We start from the raw sequence: 19,892 nt of genomic DNA on the forward strand, positions 1-19,892 counted from the left end.
TATCATAATGCTAACACCAAAAGGGGTTCCTGCCGAGAATGGGTTAAGTGATGTCTTAGTGACTTGTGCTGTGGACATTTCAAAAGTGTTGTTTAGCTTGGACTCAGTCTATTTTCAACCTGCCTTTCCACTTATGAGTCAAGTGGGTCTTCTTGGCTAGACTAGTGACGATCCTGTTTTTCTTTTCTTCGTTTCGTGGGCTTTTCTTTGCCTTTATTGATGGGACAGCAGGACAGGACCTTTATTGATAAGACAGCAGGCTGACAGGAAGTGGGGAGAGAGAGAGAGATGGGCAGCAAAGGCCATCAGGAGATTCAGGACTCAACCCCGCGACTCGCTGTCAGGCTAGAGGCTCAGGGGTAGAGAGAGTCGAAGTGTCCTTGAGCAAGACACTGAACCCCAAATTGCTCCTGATGTGCTGGTTGGTGCCTTGCATGGTTTCCGCTGTCATCAGTGTGTTTGAATGTGTGTTTGAATGTGTGTGTGAATGGGTGACTAATGCACAATCTCTGTACGGCGCCTTGGATAAAGGCGCTATATAAATTATAAATGCACTATTTACCATCGCAGCCTAGGTGCCCCGAACCGCTGTGCCATCCATCGCTCCGGGCCTCCCCTAAATATCTTGAGAACCGCCTGACCGATGGTGTGAAGTGGGCTGAATGCGCTTGGCTGTTACAGTCCAGAACTATTACCTATTTGATTAAAGTTTATATTTGAGAGCATGTAACAAATGATAATAAATAGAAATATACACTTTTTCCCTTATTCAACATCTTTCCAACTGGTATCCCTATTTTGAGCATGTCACACTTAGGAGAAATGGTTAAAAAATGTATAGCCAATCTACTAGCTCACAACGTGTCACATTTGAGACGCATTGTGAGCTTGCTTGGCTATATTTTGGACCCATTTCTCGTACGGTTGCTCAAAATATGGACACCGGTTTGAAAGTGGTTACAAATCAGGACAAATGGCCTGCATAATTGCCAATACCGATTTGTTGTCATTTAATTAATATACATATACATATATATATCAGTCTGTCTCTAGTCTCTAGTCTAGAGGTTTATGTCTTGGCATGTAGCATTGACGTTCTTATCCAGAGCACACTTACAAAGTGCAAGATCAGAGTGAATGGCAAAATCAATGAAATAAGAAAACAATTATACACCTGACCTGACCGAGGTGATACAAAGTATACCAGGTAAAAACTTAGCATGTTTGTGTCCTAGGCCGTGGCTCAGCGGTCCAGGCACCCTGGCTGGTGGTCCGAGTCTGGCAGTGTGCCGCGGGTTCGACTCCCGATCCCGACGGCCTTTACTGCATGTCCCCCCCCCCCCCCCACCCCTATCTTTCTCCCCATTTTATCCCTCTATAAAAAATACATATAGAAAATAAAGGCGAAAACATAAAAAAAAAAAAAAAACACACCTAGCATTTGTCTACTAGGCTCTTTAGAGTCAAGACAAATGAATTGTATTTGTGGGCAAATCGTTTCTTTTCTTTTCAGTATGTTTACTACCATACCATGGCTTACTGACAACGTGCAGAAATGTGGTTGGTTAGCAATATTAGCTGTGGACACACACACATGTGCACGCACACACACACACACACACACACACACACTTACTTGCTTGCTTGCTTGCTTATGACTATTCTAGACTACTTGCCCCCTAGGAGCCCTCCCGTAAAAGCTAGTCAACAAGTCAAGAAGTATGAAGTGTGTAAGGATGTTGTGGGTGAGGTAGGGTAGACAGTCGGAAGAGGTTGAGTTGTCAGATGTGGAATAAATAACGATGTCTTGAATGTTTCATACGTACAGTCAGATAGTGTGTTTTTGCTTCTTTAGAAATAGCATACTTTAACCCATTTTGGGGCGGGAGCCGGGAACCCATTTTGGTGTTAGCATTATGTTATGCTTTAGCTATTGAAAAATAGCAGATCTACAAGCTTGTAGGTCTGCTATTTATTGTCAGGATTGAAGACATTTTTTTAATCTGATCTCCGGTCAAAATGCGTTAAAGAACCACCATTCTTCTGTTCGTTAGAATCTGATCTCAGGTCAGAATGGGTTAAGGCGCCCACTGGCCTAGTGGTCCAGGGCAGGCCCGTGCCACATTATAGGCTCTGGCCTGACATCGTGTCACGTGTTCGAGTCCCGTTCATGACGACCTTAGCGGCGTGTCTCCCCCCTGTCTCCCGCCTGTCTCCCCCCTGTCTCCCGCCTGTCTCCCCCATGTCTCCCCCCTGTCTCCCGCCTGTCTCCCGCCTGTCTCCCCCCTGTCTCCCCCCTGTCTCCCCCCTGTCTCCCCCCTGTCTCCCCCCCTGTCTCCCCCCTGTCTCCCACTTTCCTGTCAGTCTTCACTTGTATCTATCAATAAAGGCACCTAAACAAACATAAACAAACTTAAAAAAAACAGAATATCATACATTTTATATTCCACATTCTCACTGGAGATGATGTCACAAGGGCTTTGGCAATTCCACCGATAGTAACTCACTCGATACGAGTTAACTCACGTTTGGCTAAAGGCTGAGTTATGTTTCCGCGCTGAGAGGTTTCTGTTAACCCATTTTGACACATGCTGCGTGGACACGTCACCATGGGAACGCCGTCCTGAAAACCGTCGTTGCTTAAAGTCCCTAATGTCTTTTTGAACTAATGTAAAGGAAGGGACCGTTTTGTGATGTCACCTGGACGAAGAAGATCAGCAGGAGTAAGACGGCTTGTAGGTCCGAATCACGCAGCGCTGTGTTGTGGATACAGATCTGTAGCCTAGTATAATGCAATATGCTTATGGCTTCGTAACAGGTGATACTATAGGTAAGGAAAGGAAAGGTACTGTGTTTTGTTTACCCAGGGTAACTGGACTAAGCTCAAGAACTTGTTTACAGCCAGGCCCTGCTCATAGAACATTTCATGGTAGAGGTTCAATGCCTTGCTCAAGGGCACTTCAGCGGTGGTAATTTTAACGTGCCGGTCCGGGGACACGAACTATAGCGACCTTCCGATATCAAGACCGCTCCGCAAACCGTTCGGCCACCGCTGTAAACTGTGTCTTGTAAGAAGTCGTCTTCCACAGACTGTTTGCTTAGTGGCTTGTCGGCCCGCTGACAGTTGGGTAATTTCCCCCAAATTCAAGGTACCAAAAGTTAACTCTGAACTAGGTAGATCTGCCTTTTAGCTTCTGTGGCGCTAATACATGGTTCTAGTAGTCGGAACGACCGACACACAACATTAAAATGGACCACATTGATACCCTAAATAAAACCTTGGTGAGCATACAGACAGACCCCCACGATATGCAACAGTTTTTAGATCATTTTGAAATGAGTTTTTAGCTTTTTATTTGTAAACCACATGTAATTCAACATGTATAGCTTTTTTTTTTTTATCTTCTGATGTATTGTGATGTTTTTGAGTGGTGCAACCACTCCAAGGAACAGCAATGTCCGTGTTCACCTACCTATGTGTTGGTTCATGAGCACCAGTGACTATTAGTACCAGTAGGGTACTGTAATGCTGCCTGCTAATGAGAGAGAGAGAGGAGGGGGGGGGGGGGAGTTGCACCACTCAGTTCACACGGGTGTGATTTTTGATTTTGTGATTGTGTTACTCGACAACACTGATGAAGACCTTGTTGGTCGAAACATGTTGCCTTTTTAATTTAATAAAATTAACCCCTTTTGGTGTTACCGTGTTAGCATTACGTTATGCTTTAGCTATTGAAAAATAGCAGATCTACAATCTGCTATTTTTTAAAAATCGAAGAGCGACTGACATAGAAACATAGCTTTTTCAGAAAACTGTCAGGATTCAGAAGACATTTTTAAGAATCTGATCTCAGGTCAGAATGGGTTGAAGGCATTTTTAACTTTGAGTGCCCGGATCCTCTCTTTTTATCTATGTCTTGATCCCGTGTTTGATCCGTGTTAACCCATTCTGACCCGAGATCAGATTCTAAAAATGTCTATTACATCCTGACAGTTTGATTATTAACCCATTCTGACCTGAGATCAGATTCTAAAAGTTTCTTCGATTTTTCAAAAATGGCAGACCTACAAGCTCATAGCGCGCCACTCGGTGGCGAGATACGAGCTTGTAGATCTGCTATTTTTCAATAGCTAAAGCACGACACGATGCCAACACCAAAATGGGTGCCCGTTCAGAATGGGTTAAAGCACCTTTTTATCATCATCACGTTGTACTATCTCCGTGTTAGTTCCTGGTTTTCTCCACACTGAAAATGAGTTTGATTACTCTGTGTAATTTGGAGAATAAATAAAAGTTGAATGAATGTGTGACCGACTCGTCACTACACAGGGCTAAGGAAGGAACACAAGACAAGGCAGCTTCCTTAAGTTTGTTGCTTTATTCCTCCAAGTCAAGAGAATAACAATTTGAAAGCATTTACAATAATAGTTTAAACAGGAGAGCAGATGATCTCTCCACTGTCCGGACAGAGGCTAAAGGCTCATTCATAGTCTGGATTTTCGGTGGTGAGGTGACCACCGCTCCGGTGGTGAGGTGACCACTGCTCCGGTGGTGAGGTGACCACTGCTCCGGTGGTGAGGTGACCACCGCTCCGGTGGTGAGGTGACCACCGGAGCTGTAATAAGTTAATAACGTTGAGCGGTGGTGAGTAAAAACAGAGAGAAGGGCTGGAGCGGTGGTGGTGGTTTGCTCTTCACCGCGGCTCAGTGACGTCATGTTGTAGTTCGGTGGTCACCTCAGTGACGTCATGTTGTAGTTCGGTGGTCACCTCACCACCGAAGATCCAGACTATGTATGAGCCTTTACTCTCCTCAGTGTTTGTGGAAGTGACTGATTTAACCTGTTGTGCTTTAATTAATAATAATAATAACTAGAACTGCACTCTGTCGAGTGCATACTTGCTTGTTGCACACTAGTAGGCCATAAATGGCCAACTATTGCGCAAGCAGAGCGCGCAAGTCCTTTCGACCGCTGTAAATTGTCAAATCTCAGTATCTCTGTGAAGGAACGTTTGAAATGATTAATGTTTAGATGTAACTATTTGCTACCTACTTTATACATATAAACATCTAGTATTATTAAGTATGATTCAAGTTTCTATCTATATAAGAAATACTGTTTTATCGTTGTAGATATATTCTGGATCCCTTTTTAGTTTTTCAGAGGCAAATAAATCATTTAGAGCTAGTCATACGTATACTATATACATAATCAGTAAAAAATAAAATAGCAAATTGTGCCTGATTTGCTGGGACCAGAGTACGTGGTGTGTATGTGTATGACTAGCTCTAAATGATGACGTAAGAAATATATATAGTATATACAGTATATAGTATATAGGCATATACTATATACGTATACACTATACTGTATAAAGTGTGTAGTTGTAAGTTGATTAGCGGTATACTGTGGTTACTTTGCGCCAAAAACCGTGACAGCTGTTCCGCCATTTGAGGCTTACGCAGAAAAACATCAAATCTGTGCCTGTGTTGCTGGACCAATGATGACGAAATGACCATATTTCTTACGTCATCATTTAGAGCTAGTCATACACATACACACCACGTACTCTGGTCCCAGCAGATCAGGCACAATTTGCTATTTTATTTTTTACTGATTATGTATATAGTATACGTATGACTAGCTCTAAATGATGACGTAAGAAATATGGTCATTTCGTCATCATTGGTCCAGCAACACAGGCACAGATTTGATGTTTTTCTGCGTAAGCCTCGAATGGCGGAACAGCTGTCACGACGAAGGAGACCGGGCGAAAATATTACTTGCGCGCTCTGCTTGCGCAAGTAATAAAACTTTATTTGTATAGCACCTTTCATGACATGAAATGAAGCTCAAAGTGCTTTACAGAGCAATGGAGAATAAAAGAAAAGCAAGGCAACGATATTAAAAAAAACAAGCAGTAATGCAATACAGTGAGGACATGAATAACAAAAAATAAAAGATCAATTAAAAGCAATGTTGTAGAAGTGGGTCTTGAGCTGAGCTTTAAAAATGTCTACAGAGGCTGCCTGACGAAGGTACAGTGGGATCAAGACCATGATGCGCAGCCACACCCAGCTCTGAGTCCAGTTGTAGTTTGACTCAGGCCAGGTGGTGTGACTGCTTAACTCACTCATCCTCCCTCTCACAGTGTGTGAGCACCTTTTTATGATTATCATGTTTTACTATCTCCGTTGAGCACCTGGTTAGTTCCTCTTATGAGTTTGATTACTCAGGGTAATTGCGAGAATAAATAAAACATGAATGAATGAATGAGTCCAACGGGCACCAAACCCTTTCTCAGTACCTGTTGACTGTGTGATCGGTGCTTCCAAACGTGTTGCTGACCCTCCGTGTCTCTCTCTCTCTCTCTCTCTCTCTCTCTCTCTCTGTCTCTCTCTCTCTCTCTCTCTCTCTCTCTCTCTCTCTCTCTCTCTCTGTCTCTCTCTCTCTCTCTCTCTCTCTCTCTCTCTCTCTCCTCTCTCATGTCTCTCTCTCATCTCTCTCTCTCTCTCTCTCTCTCTCTCTCTCTCTCTCTCTCTCTCTCTCTCTCTCTGTCTCTCTCTCTCTCTCTCTCTCTCTCTCTCTCTCTCTCTCTCTCTCTCTGTCTCTCTCTCTCTCTCTCTCTCTCTCTCTCTCTCTCTCTCTCTCTCTCTCTCTCTCTGTCTCTCTCTCTCTCTCTCTCTCTCTCTCTCTCTGTCTCTCTCTCTCTCTCTCTCTCTCTCTCTCTCTCTCTCTCTCTCTCTCTCTCTCTCTCTCTCTCTCTCTCTCTCTCTCTGTCTCTCTCTCTCTCTCTCTCTCTCTCTCTCTCTCTCTCTCTCTCTCTCTCTCTCTCTCTCTCTCTCCTCCCTCCCCCCCTCCCCCCAGGTGGTGAAGATGTTCCAGCTCCCGGTCAACAACCTGACCAGCCTACGGAAAGCCAGGAGAAATGTGAAGAGGGTCCTGGGAGACATCGGCCTGGAGTTCTGCAGAGACCACATAGAGGTGAGTTCTGCAGAGACCACATAGAGGTGAGTTCTGTAGAGACCACATAGAGGTGAGCAGAGACCACATAGAGGTGAACAGAGACCACATAGAGGTGAACATAGACCACATAGAGGTGAACAGAGACCACATAGAGGTGAGCAGAGACCACATAGAGGTGAGCAGAGACCACATAGAGGTGAGCAGAGACCACATAGAGGTGAGCAGAGACCACATAGAGGTGAGCAGAGACCACATAGAGGTGAACAGAGACCACATAGAGGTGAACAGAGACCACATAGAGGTGAACAGAGACCACATAGAGGTGAACAGAGACCACATAGAGGTGAACAGAGACCACATAGAGGTGAGCAGAGACCACATAGAGGTGAGCAGAGACCACATAGAGGTGAGCAGAGACCACATAGAGGTGAGCAGAGACCACATAGAGGTGAGCAGAGACCACATAGAGGTGAACAGAGACCACATAGAGGTGAACAGAGACCACATAGAGGTGAGCAGAGACCACATAGAGGTGAGCAGAGACCACATAGAGGTGAGTTCTGTAGAGACCACATAGAGGTGAACAGAGACCACATAGAGGTGAGTTCTGTAGAGACCACATAGAGGTGAGCAGAGACCACATAGAGGTGAGTTCTGTAGAGACCACATAGAGGTGAGCAGAGACCACATAGAGGTGAACAGAGACCACATAGAGGTGAACAGAGACCACATAGAGGTGAACAGAGACCACATAGAGGTGAGCAGAGACCACATAGAGGTGAACAGAGACCACATAGAGGTGAACAGAGACCACATAGAGGTGAGCAGAGACCACATAGAGGTGAACAGAGACCACATAGAGGTGAACAGAGACCACATAGAGGTGAGCAGAGACCACATAGAGGTGAGTTCTGCAGAGACCACATAGAGGTGAACAGAGACCACATAGAGGTGAACAGAGACCACATAGAGGTGAGCAGAGACCACATAGAGGTGAGCAGAGACCACATAGAGGTGAGCAGAGACCACATAGAGGTGAGCAGAGACCACATAGAGGTGAACAGAGACCACATAGAGGTGAACAGAGACCACATAGAGGTGAACAGAGACCACATAGAGGTGAGCAGAGACCACATAGAGGTGAGCAGAGACCACATAGAGGTGAACAGAGACCACATAGAGGTGAACAGAGACCACATAGAGGTGAACAGAGACCACATAGAGGTGAGCAGAGACCACATAGATGTGAACAGAGACCACATAGAGGTGAGCAGAGACCACATAGAGGTGAACAGAGACCACATAGAGGTGAGCAGAGACCACATAGAGGTGAACAGAGACCACATAGAGGTGAACAGAGACCACATAGAGGTGAACAGAGACCACATAGAGGTGAGCAGAGACCACATAGAGGTGAACAGAGACCACATAGAGGTGAACAGAGACCACATAGAGGTGAACAGAGACCACATAGAGGTGAACAGAGACCACATAGAGGTGAGCAGAGACCACATAGAGGTGAACAGAGACCACATAGAGGTGAACAGAGACCACATAGAGGTGAGCAGAGACCACATAGAGGTGAGTTCTGTAGAGACCACATAGAGGTGAGTTCTGCAGAGACCACATAGAGGTGAGCAGAGACCACATAGAGGTGAACAGAGACCACATAGAGGTGAACAGAGACCACATAGAGGTGAGCAGAGACCACATAGAGGTGAGTTCTGCAGAGACCACATAGAGGTGAGTTCTGCAGAGACCACATAGAGGTGAGTTCTGCAGAGACCACATATAGCTGAACAGAGACCACATAGAGGTGAACAGAGACCACATAGAGGTGAACAGAGACCACATAGAGGTGAGCAGAGACCACATAGAGGTGAGTTCTGCAGAGACCACATAGAGGTGAACAGAGACCACATAGAGGTGAACAGAGACCACATAGAGGTGAACAGAGACCACATAGAGGTGAACAGAGACCACATAGAGGTGAGCAGAGACCACATAGAGGTGAGCAGAGACCACATAGAGGTGAGCAGAGACCACATAGAGGTGAGCAGAGACCACATAGAGGTGAACAGAGACCACATAGAGGTGAACAGAGACCACATAGAGGTGAACAGAGACCACATAGAGGTGAGCAGAGACCACATAGAGGTGAGCAGAGACCACATAGAGGTGAACAGAGACCACATAGAGGTGAACAGAGACCACATAGAGGTGAACAGAGACCACATAGAGGTGAGCAGAGACCACATAGATGTGAACAGAGACCACATAGAGGTGAGCAGAGACCACATAGAGGTGAACAGAGACCACATAGAGGTGAGCAGAGACCACATAGAGGTGAACAGAGACCACATAGAGGTGAGCAGAGACCACATAGAGGTGAGCAGAGACCACATAGAGGTGAACAGAGACCACATAGAGGTGAACAGAGACCACATAGAGGTGAACAGAGACCACATAGAGGTGAGCAGAGACCACATAGAGGTGAACAGAGACCACATAGAGGTGAGCAGAGAGCACATAGAGGTGAACAGAGACCACATAGAGGTGAACAGAGACCACATAGAGGTGAGCAGAGACCACATAGAGGTGAACAGAGACCACATAGAGGTGAACAGAGACCACATAGAGGTGAACAGAGACCACATAGAGGTGAACAGAGACCACATAGAGGTGAACAGAGACCACATAGAGGTGAACAGAGACCACATAGAGGTGAACAGAGACCACATAGAGGTGAGCAGAGACCACATAGAGGTGAGCAGAGACCACATAGAGGTGAACAGAGACCACATAGAGGTGAACAGAGACCACATAGAGGTGAACAGAGACCACATAGAGGTGAGCAGAGACCACATAGAGGTGAACAGAGACCACATAGAGGTGAGCAGAGACCACATAGAGGTGAACAGAGACCACATAGAGGTGAGCAGAGACCACATAGAGGTGAGCAGAGACCACATAGAGGTGAGCAGAGACCACATAGATGTGAGCAGAGACCACATAGAGGTGAGCAGAGACCACATAGAGGTGAGCAGAGACCACATAGATGTGAACAGAGACCACATAGAGGTGAGCAGAGACCACATAGAGGTGAACAGAGACCACATAGAGGTGAACAGAGACCACATAGAGGTGAGCAGAGACCACATAGAGGTGAACAGAGACCACATAGAGGTGAACAGAGACCACATAGAGGTGAACAGAGACCACATAGAGGTGAGCAGAGACCACATAGAGGTGAGCAGAGACCACATAGAGGTGAGCAGAGACCACATAGAGGTGAACAGAGACCACATAGAGGTGAACAGAGACCACATAGAGGTGAACAGAGACCACATAGAGGTGAGCAGAGACCACATAGATGTGAACAGAGACCACATAGAGGTGAGAAGAGACCACATAGAGGTGAACAGAGACCACATAGAGGTGAGCAGAGACCACATAGAGGTGAACAGAGACCACATAGAGGTGAGCAGAGACCACATAGAGGTGAGCAGAGACCACATAGAGGTGAGCAGAGACCACATAGAGGTGAACAGAGACCACATAGAGGTGAACAGAGACCACATAGAGGTGAGCAGAGACCACATAGAGGTGAACAGAGACCACATAGAGGTGAGCAGAGAGCACATAGAGGTGAACAGAGACCACATAGAGGTGAACAGAGACCACATAGAGGTGAGCAGAGACCACATAGAGGTGAACAGAGACCACATAGAGGTGAACAGAGACCACATAGAGGTGAACAGAGACCACATAGAGGTGAACAGAGACCACATAGAGGTGAACAGAGACCACATAGAGGTGAACAGAGACCACATAGAGGTGAACAGAGACCACATAGAGGTGAACAGAGACCACATAGAGGTGAGCAGAGACCACATAGAGGTGAACAGAGACCACATAGAGGTGAGCAGAGAGCACATAGAGGTGAACAGAGACCACATAGAGGTGAACAGAGACCACATAGAGGTGAGCAGAGACCACATAGAGGTGAACAGAGACCACATAGAGGTGAACAGAGACCACATAGAGGTGAACAGAGACCACATAGAGGTGAACAGAGACCACATAGAGGTGAACAGAGACCACATAGAGGTGAACAGAGACCACATAGAGGTGAACAGAGACCACATAGAGGTGAGCAGAGACCACATAGAGGTGAGCAGAGACCACATAGAGGTGAACAGAGACCACATAGAGGTGAACAGAGACCACATAGAGGTGAACAGAGACCACATAGAGGTGAGCAGAGACCACATAGAGGTGAACAGAGACCAGATAGAGGTGAGCAGAGACCACATAGAGGTGAACAGAGACCACATAGAGGTGAGCAGAGACCACATAGAGGTGAGCAGAGACCACATAGAGGTGAGCAGAGACCACATAGAGGTGAGCAGAGACCACATAGAGGTGAGCAGAGACCACATAGAGGTGAGCAGAGACCACATAGATGTGAACAGAGACCACATAGAGGTGAGCAGAGACCACATAGAGGTGAGTTCTGTAGAGACCACATAGAGGTGAACAGAGACCACATAGAGGTGAGTTCTGCAGAGACCACATAGAGGTGAGTTCTGTAGAGACCACATAGAGGTGAACAGAGACCACATAGAGGTGAACAGAGACCACATAGAGGTGAGCAGAGACCACATAGAGGTGAGCAGAGACCACATAGAGGTGAACAGAGACCACATAGAGGTGAACAGAGACCACATAGAGGTGAACAGAGACCACATAGAGGTGAACAGAGACCACATAGAGGTGAACAGAGACCACATAGAGGTGAGTTCTGCAGAGACCACATAGAGGTGAGTTCTGTAGAGACCACATAGAGGTGAACAGAGACCACATAGAGGTGAACAGAGACCACATAGAGGTGAGCAGAGACCACATAGAGGTGAGCAGAGACCACATAGAGGTGAGCAGAGACCACATAGAGGTGAACAGAGACCACATAGAGGTGAACAGAGACCACATAGAGGTGAACAGAGACCACATAGAGGTGAGCAGAGACCACATAGAGGTGAACAGAGACCACATAGAGGTGAGCAGAGACCACATAGAGGTGAACAGAGACCACATAGAGGTGAACAGAGACCACATAGAGGTGAGCAGAGACCACATAGAGGTGAACAGAGACCACATAGAGGTGAACAGAGACCACATAGAGGTGAGTTCTGCAGAGACCACATAGAGGTGAGCAGAGACCACATAGAGGTGAACAGAGACCACATAGAGGTGAGCAGAGACCACATAGAGGTGAACAGAGACCACATAGATGTGAGCAGAGACCACATAGAGGTGAGCAGAGACCACATAGAGGTGAACAGAGACCACATAGAGGTGAGCAGAGACCACATAGAGGTGAACAGAGACCACATAGAGGTGAGCAGAGACCACATAGAGGTGAGTTCTGCAGAGACCACATAGAGGTGAACAGAGACCACATAGAGGTGAACAGAGACCACATAGAGGTGAACAGAGACCACATAGAGGTGAGCAGAGACCACATAGAGGTGAACAGAGACCACATAGAGGATAGTTCTGCAGAGACCACATGGAGGTGAGCAGAGACCACATAGAGGTGAGCAGAGACCACATAGAGGTGAACAGAGACCACATAGAGGTGAACAGAGACCACATAGAGGTGAGCAGAGACCACATAGAGGTGAGCAGAGACCACATAGAGGTGAGCAGAGACCACATAGAGGTGAACAGAGACCACATAGAGGTGAACAGAGACCACATAGAGGTGAACAGAGACCACATAGAGGTGAACAGAGACCACATAGAGGTGAGTTCTGCAGAGACCACATAGAGGTGAACAGAGACCACATAGAGGTGAACAGAGACCACATAGAGGTGAACAGAGACCACATAGAGGTGAGTTCTGCAGAGACCACATAGAGGTGAACAGAGACCACATAGAGGTGAACAGAGACCACATAGAGGTGAACAGAGACCACATAGAGGTGAGCAGAGACCACATAGAGGTGAACAGAGACCACATAGAGGTGAGCAGAGACCACATAGAGGTGAGCAGAGACCACATAGAGGTGAGCAGAGACCACATAGAGGTGAGCAGAGACCACATAGAGGTGAGCAGAGACCACATAGAGGTGAACAGAGACCACATAGAGGTGAGCAGAGACCACATAGAGGTGAGCAGAGACCACATAGAGGTGAACAGAGACCACATAGAGGTGAACAGAGACCACATAGAGGTGAGTTCTGTAGAGACCACATAGAGGTGAGCAGAGACCACATAGAGGTGAACAGAGACCACATAGAGGTGAGCAGAGACCACATAGAGGTGAGCAGAGACCACATAGAGGTGAACAGAGACCACATAGAGGTGAGCAGAGACCACATAGAGGTGAACAGAGACCACATAGAGGTGAACAGAGACCACATAGAGGTGAGTTCTGTAGAGACCACATAGAGGTGAGCAGAGACCACATAGAGGTGAACAGAGACCACATAGAGGTGAGCAGAGACCACATAGAGGTGAGCAGAGACCACATAGAGGTGAACAGAGACCACATAGAGGTGAGCAGAGACCACATAGAGGTGAACAGAGACCACATAGAGGTGAACAGAGACCACATAGAGGTGAGTTCTGCAGAGACCACATAGAGGTGAACAGAGACCACATAGAGGTGAACAGAGACCACATAGAGGTGAACAGAGACCACATAGAGGTGAACAGAGACCACATAGAGGTGAACAGAGACCACATAGAGGTGAACAGAGACCACATAGAGGTGAGCAGAGACCACATAGAGGTGAACAGAGACCACATAGAGGTGAGCAGAGACCACATAGAGGTGAGCAGAGACCACATAGAGGTGAACAGAGACCACATAGAGGTGAACAGAGACCACATAGAGGTGAGCAGAGACCACATAGAGGTGAGTTTTGCAGAGACCACATAGAGGTGAGCAGAGACCACATAGAGGTGAGTTCTGCAGAGACCACATAGAGGTGAGTTTTGCAGAGACCACATAGAGGTGAGCAGAGACCACATAGAGGTGAACAGAGACCACATAGAGGTGAACAGAGACCACATAGAGGTGAACAGAGACCACATAGAGGTGAACAGAGACCACATAGAGGTGAACAGAGACCACATAGAGGTGAACAGAGACCACATAGAGGTGAGCAGAGACCACATAGAGGTGAGCAGAGACCACATAGAGGTGAGCAGAGACCACATAGAGGTGAACAGAGACCACATAGAGGTGAACAGAGACCACATAGAGGTGAACAGAGACCACATAGAGGTGAACAGAGACCACATAGAGGTGAACAGAGACCACATAGAGGTGAACAGAGACCACATAGAGGTGAACAGAGACCACATAGAGGTGAGCAGAGACCACATAGAGGTGAACAGAGACCACATAGAGGTGAGCAGAGACCACATAGAGGTGAACAGAGACCACATAGAGGTGAACAGAGACCACATAGAGGTGAGCAGAGACCACATAGAGGTGAACAGAGACCACATAGAGGTGAACAGAGACCACATAGAGGTGAGCAGAGACCACATAGAGGTGAGCAGAGACCACATAGAGGTGAACAGAGACCACATAGAGGTGAACAGAGACCACATAGAGGTGAGCAGAGACCACATAGAGGTGAGTTCTGCAGAGACCACATAGAGGTGAGCAGAGACCACATAGAGGTGAGTTCTGCAGAGACCACATAGAGGTGAACAGAGACCACATAGAGGTGAGCAGAGACCACATAGAGGTGAGTTCTACAGAGACCACATAGAGGTGAACAGAGACCACATAGAGGTGAACAGAGACCACATAGAGGTGAGTTCTGCAGAGACCACATAGAGGTGAGCAGAGACCACATAGAGGTGAGTTCTGCAGAGACCACATAGAGGTGAACAGAGACCACATAGAGGTGAGCAGAGACCACATAGAGGTGAGTTCTACAGAGACCACATAGAGGTGAACAGAGACCACATAGAGGTGAACAGAGACCACATAGAGGTGAGCAGAGACCACATAGAGGTGAACAGAGACCACATAGAGGTGAACAGAGACCACATAGAGGTGAGTTCTACAGAGACCACATAGAGGTGAACAGAGACCACATAGAGGTGAACAGAGACCACATAGAGGTGAACAGAGACCACATAGAGGTGAACAGAGACCACATAGAGGTGAGTTCTGCAGAGACCACATAGAGGTGAGCAGAGACCACATAGAGGTGAGTTCTGCAGAGACCACATAGAGGTGAGCAGAGACCACATAGAGGTGAGTTCTGCAGAGACCACATAGAGGTGAACAGAGACCACATAGAGGTGAGCAGAGACCACATAGAGGTGAACAGAGACCACATAGAGGTGAACAGAGACCACATAGAGGTGAACAGAGACCACATAGAGGTGAGTTCTGCAGAGACCACATAGAGGTGAACAGAGACCACATAGAGGTGAGTTCTGCAGAGACCACATAGAGGTGAGCAGAGACCACATAGAGGCGAGCAGAGACCACATAGAGGTGAGCAGAGACCACATAGAGGTGAGCAGAGACCACATAGAGGTGAGTTCTGCAGAGACCACATAGAGGTGAACAGAGACCACATAGAGGTGAACAGAGACCACATAGAGGTGAACAGAGACCACATAGAGGTGAGCAGAGACCACATAGAGGTGAGCAGAGACCACATAGAGGTGAGCAGAGACCACATAGAGGTGAGCAGAGACCACATAGAGGTGAGTTCTGCAGAGACCACATAGAGGTGAACAGAGACCACATAGAGGTGAACAGAGACCACATAGAGGTGAGCAGAGACCACATAGAGGTGAGTTCTGCAGAGACCACATAGAGGTGAACAGAGACCACATAGAGGTGAGTTCTGCAGAGACCACATAGAGGTGAACAGAGACCACATATAGGTGAACAGAGACCACATAGAGGTGAACAGAGACCACATAGAGGTGAACAGAGACCACATAGAGGTGAACAGAGACCACATAGAGGTGAACAGAGACCACATAGAGGTGAGCAGAGACCACATAGAGGTGAGTTCTGCAGAGACCACATAGAGGTGAGCAGAGACCACATAGAGGTGAGTTCTGCAGAGTGCGGGGACTGTGGGAGCATACATTATAACGGGAGGAGGTGATTTCCATCCGGCCGCTGCCTGTTACTACTTTGCTGGGCCAAATTGATTCACATGTTGCTCACACTTTACAGGTTAATTGGGCTAAATCGTCCCGAGAAATAGCCTAATAAAAATATTCGGCGATTGGATTCGTATATTCGCGATTGACGATGTATTCGTATCGTCACCCAACCCTACTCCGCACACGTTGATTGATCATAACGATCATGATCTGTTCTCATTTCTGACTGCCTGATGCATCGGACACAATGTTAACGCTTCTAAAGAGAGATCAGACTTACTTCTGCTACTCTTATTGATATATTCACTTAATTCTTTGAACAATGTAGCTCAATCAGGCATCCTGTTAACAGATATATCAGATCACTTCCCTGTTTTCTTCCTTTCCTTGCCAATTAGAAGTGAACATGAGAGAACAAACAAACAGCCATACATGTTGAGTTTTTAACACTATACTGTAGGAATAGGGAGAGGTTTGGGAGAGATTGATTCGTAATATTTCCTGGGATGATGTTCATGAATATTTGATGTGCATCTTGGCTTATCAAACATTCATTAATGTGTTGACTTCTGCCTTTCATCGCTGCTTTCCTTTGGTTAGATCCAGGAAGAAAGCTGGTGAAGGTCTTTGGAAACCATGGTTTATAATAAACTATATAAAATAATCCTCACAAAATAAATGTAATCATCTACTGAGCAGGGCAGGAATTTCACGACTCTAAAAATGATATGCCCAGACGGCCACAGTGGTTCATTTTACAGTTTTTACTCTGCGCAATTTTCCAGTCATTACGGTAACCAATGTTCCGTTCCCCTCACGTCCCGCGCAGAACAAATCTGTGTAGCGCACGTGAACATGAACACCAGAGATATGTGTGTGTGTTGGAGTTGTGTTGCCATTTGCCAAGAAGAGGGGTGATTCTTTAGTTACTTTGCCTTAATAACTACCCCCGCTGGTCGTCATGACGCACACACACACACACACACACACACACACACACACACGCACAGCGCTGCGCTGCTATTCTGCTGTTATTTCATAACAAACATGAAAGGAGATGATGATGATGATGATGATGATGGCGGACGAGATTCAGAGCGGGGTAACACTAAAGTAACAGGCCCTTCTTCACTGTTATAAATGCAGGTTTCATGTTGGGTCAAATTGATCAACTGTGTGAGCCACGCATGTTTTACACGGTTGATTACAATTGATCTTGTCAGTCGGGTGCAAACGTAGTCTAATACCTCTTTCCTCTTGGCTTCCCTGTCTTTCTGTCTCCATCAGGACTATAAGACTTATTATGTATTAATCCTGTCTTTGTGTCTCCATCAGGACTATAAAGACTACACTCCCCCCGATGTCTACATCAAACACACAAACTGGGACGATGTGTGTGTGTGGGATCCGTCGCACACTAAAGTCCAGGTGTGTGTGTGTGTGTGTGTGTGTGTGTGTGTGTGTGTGTGTGTGTGTGTGTGTGTGTGTGTGTGTGTGTGTGTGTGTGTGTGTGTGTGTGTGTGTGTGTGTGTGTGTGTGTGTGTGTGTGTGTGTGTGTGTGTGTGTGCGCGCGCGCGCGCGCTACACATTCCAAGCTCACACATCTATCAGTGTTGTTTTTGGCAGCAGATTTTAGTTTTAGTTTTAGTCTCTTGAATAGTTTTCATTTAGTTTTGCTCACATTTTAGTCACCTGGAATGTTTTAGTGTTAAGTCTAGTTTTAGTCGACTAAATATCATAAGATTTTAGTTTTGGCGGGCATTGATGCCGTCGTAATGACTCATGAGTCATGGTTTTACACTTGCTCACAAGTTGTGAGCTTGTAGATCTGCTATTTTCAGCATGCAACCACGTGTAAAATGACTTATACTGGATCTCTTGTCTACTAGTCATTTTACTTTAGTTTTTAGCTGTTGACGAAATTGTCAATACATTTAGTCTTAGTTTTTGTCATCATAGCTTAGTTTTCATTTAGTTTCCATTTTAGGTTTCCTCAGTGAAAAAAGTCGACGAACATTTTTGGTCTTACGTTTTAGTCGACAAAAACAACACTATTAAGATATTGTTTGTCTGTCTGAAATTCTTCATTGGGAATAAGGAGGGAATATAATATACACTAACACTTCATACATTGAGACAATAATTATGTAACGGACAAATCAAAGTTCGACGGCAAAACAAATCAAAAAGAAAACGTACAACAATAACACAACAACAGTTTTAATACTTCAGTTATGTAACTGGACATACATTCTATATATACTGTATATTATATATATCAGTTATGTAACTGAACTCTTGTCTACATAATAATACAACAGAAACATGCATTATATATATACTGTATATTATATATATCAGTTATGTAACTGAACTCTTGTCTACATAATAATACAACAGAAACATGCATTATATATATACTGTATATTATATATATCAGTTATGTAACTGAACTCTTGTCTACATAATAATACAACAGAAACATGCATTCTATATAGAGCGTCGCAGTCCCGCCCCCTTTCATGACGACGCCAGGGCCCAGGAAATAATTCCCAATGCATTTTCCTCATAGACATTTCAAATGGTATTTATTTAAAGACTGTTAACGCCGCGGACAAAGCCAACTCGAGTCGTGACAACTCATGACAACAAACACAATATGTTGGACCAAACAATTAATTACAAAGAAGGAAAACAACAAAACGAGTGTTGTAACCTGACGTTTTTTTCTTCTTTCTAATTATTTGTTCGGCCCGAATTTTTTTGTGTTTGTTGTCATGATTTGTCACGACAAGAGTTGACTTTGACCACGGCATAAACGTCTTTAAATAAATACTTTTTGAAATGTCTATGAGGAAAAATTAACGGAGAATAATTTCCTGGGCCCTGGTAGGGGGGCGGGACTGTGACGCTCTACACTGTATACTGTACCGTATATGTTTACATATCATACACACACACACACAAAAGTATGAAACCGAGTTAAGTGTCTGATCCTCTGTGTTCTGGTTCTGGTTCCAGGACTACCGGTCCAAGCCGTTCTGCTGCTCCGGCTGCCCGTTCTCCTCCAAGTACTTCTCGGCGTACAAGTCCCACTTCCGCAACGTGCACAGCGAGGACTTCGAGGCGCGCATCCTGCTCAACTGCCCCTACTGCACGTACAACGGCAACAAGAAGACCCTGGAGACGCACATCAAGCTCTTCCACATGCCCAACAACGCCATGCACCGGCCGGGGGCCGCCGCCGTGCACGGCCACGGGGGCATGATGGCCGGCGGGCACGGGGCGGGCATGATGGTGATGAAGGACGGCATGCTGAAGCGCAGCGTGGACGGGCACGGCGGCGGCGGCGTGGAGCAGGCCGTGTACTACTGCAAGAAGTGCACGTACCGGGACCCGCTGTACAACGTGGTGCGCAAGCACATCTACCGCGAACACTTCCAGCACGTGGCGCAGCCCTACCTGGTGAAGCCGGGAGAGAAGGTGGCGGCCGCGGCCGCCGCTGCGCAAAATGGTGCCCCGAGTGAGGCCGGCGGCACGAACAATGTGAGCCACGCCCACCACGCCACCGCCGCCGCCGCCTCCTCCTCCAATCAGATCCACTGCAAGAAGTGTCTGTTCGTCCCGCGCACGTACGAGGCGCTGGTCCAGCACGTCATCGAGGACCACGAGAGGATCGGCTACCAGGTCAGTTAGTTAGTTAGTTAGTTTATTTACCTCAGTACAGGTTATACAGAATTACAGTTTGACTGAAAAGGTTTG

The 19,892-nt window shown here is 46.4% G+C and overlaps 1 protein-coding gene across 1 annotated transcript in view; it reads left to right on the forward strand.

The window, feature by feature from the left end:
* Window positions 1-19,892, forward strand: part of adnpb (activity-dependent neuroprotector homeobox b) — a 30,492-nt gene that overhangs the window by 6,249 nt on the left and 4,351 nt on the right. The window contains exons 2-4 of the mRNA XM_083769895.1: window positions 6,869-6,985; window positions 17,466-17,558; window positions 19,152-19,817. Of these exons, the coding sequence (XP_083626021.1) occupies window positions 6,878-6,985; window positions 17,466-17,558; window positions 19,152-19,817 (867 nt within the window). The 5' untranslated portion in view covers window positions 6,869-6,877. The remainder of the gene's footprint in view (window positions 1-6,868; window positions 6,986-17,465; window positions 17,559-19,151; window positions 19,818-19,892) is intronic.

The sequence above is a fragment of the Protomyctophum parallelum genome (genome assembly GCF_964188405.1).
Source record: "Protomyctophum parallelum genome assembly, chromosome: 7".
Classification (NCBI taxonomy): Eukaryota; Metazoa; Chordata; class Actinopteri; order Myctophiformes; family Myctophidae; genus Protomyctophum; species Protomyctophum parallelum.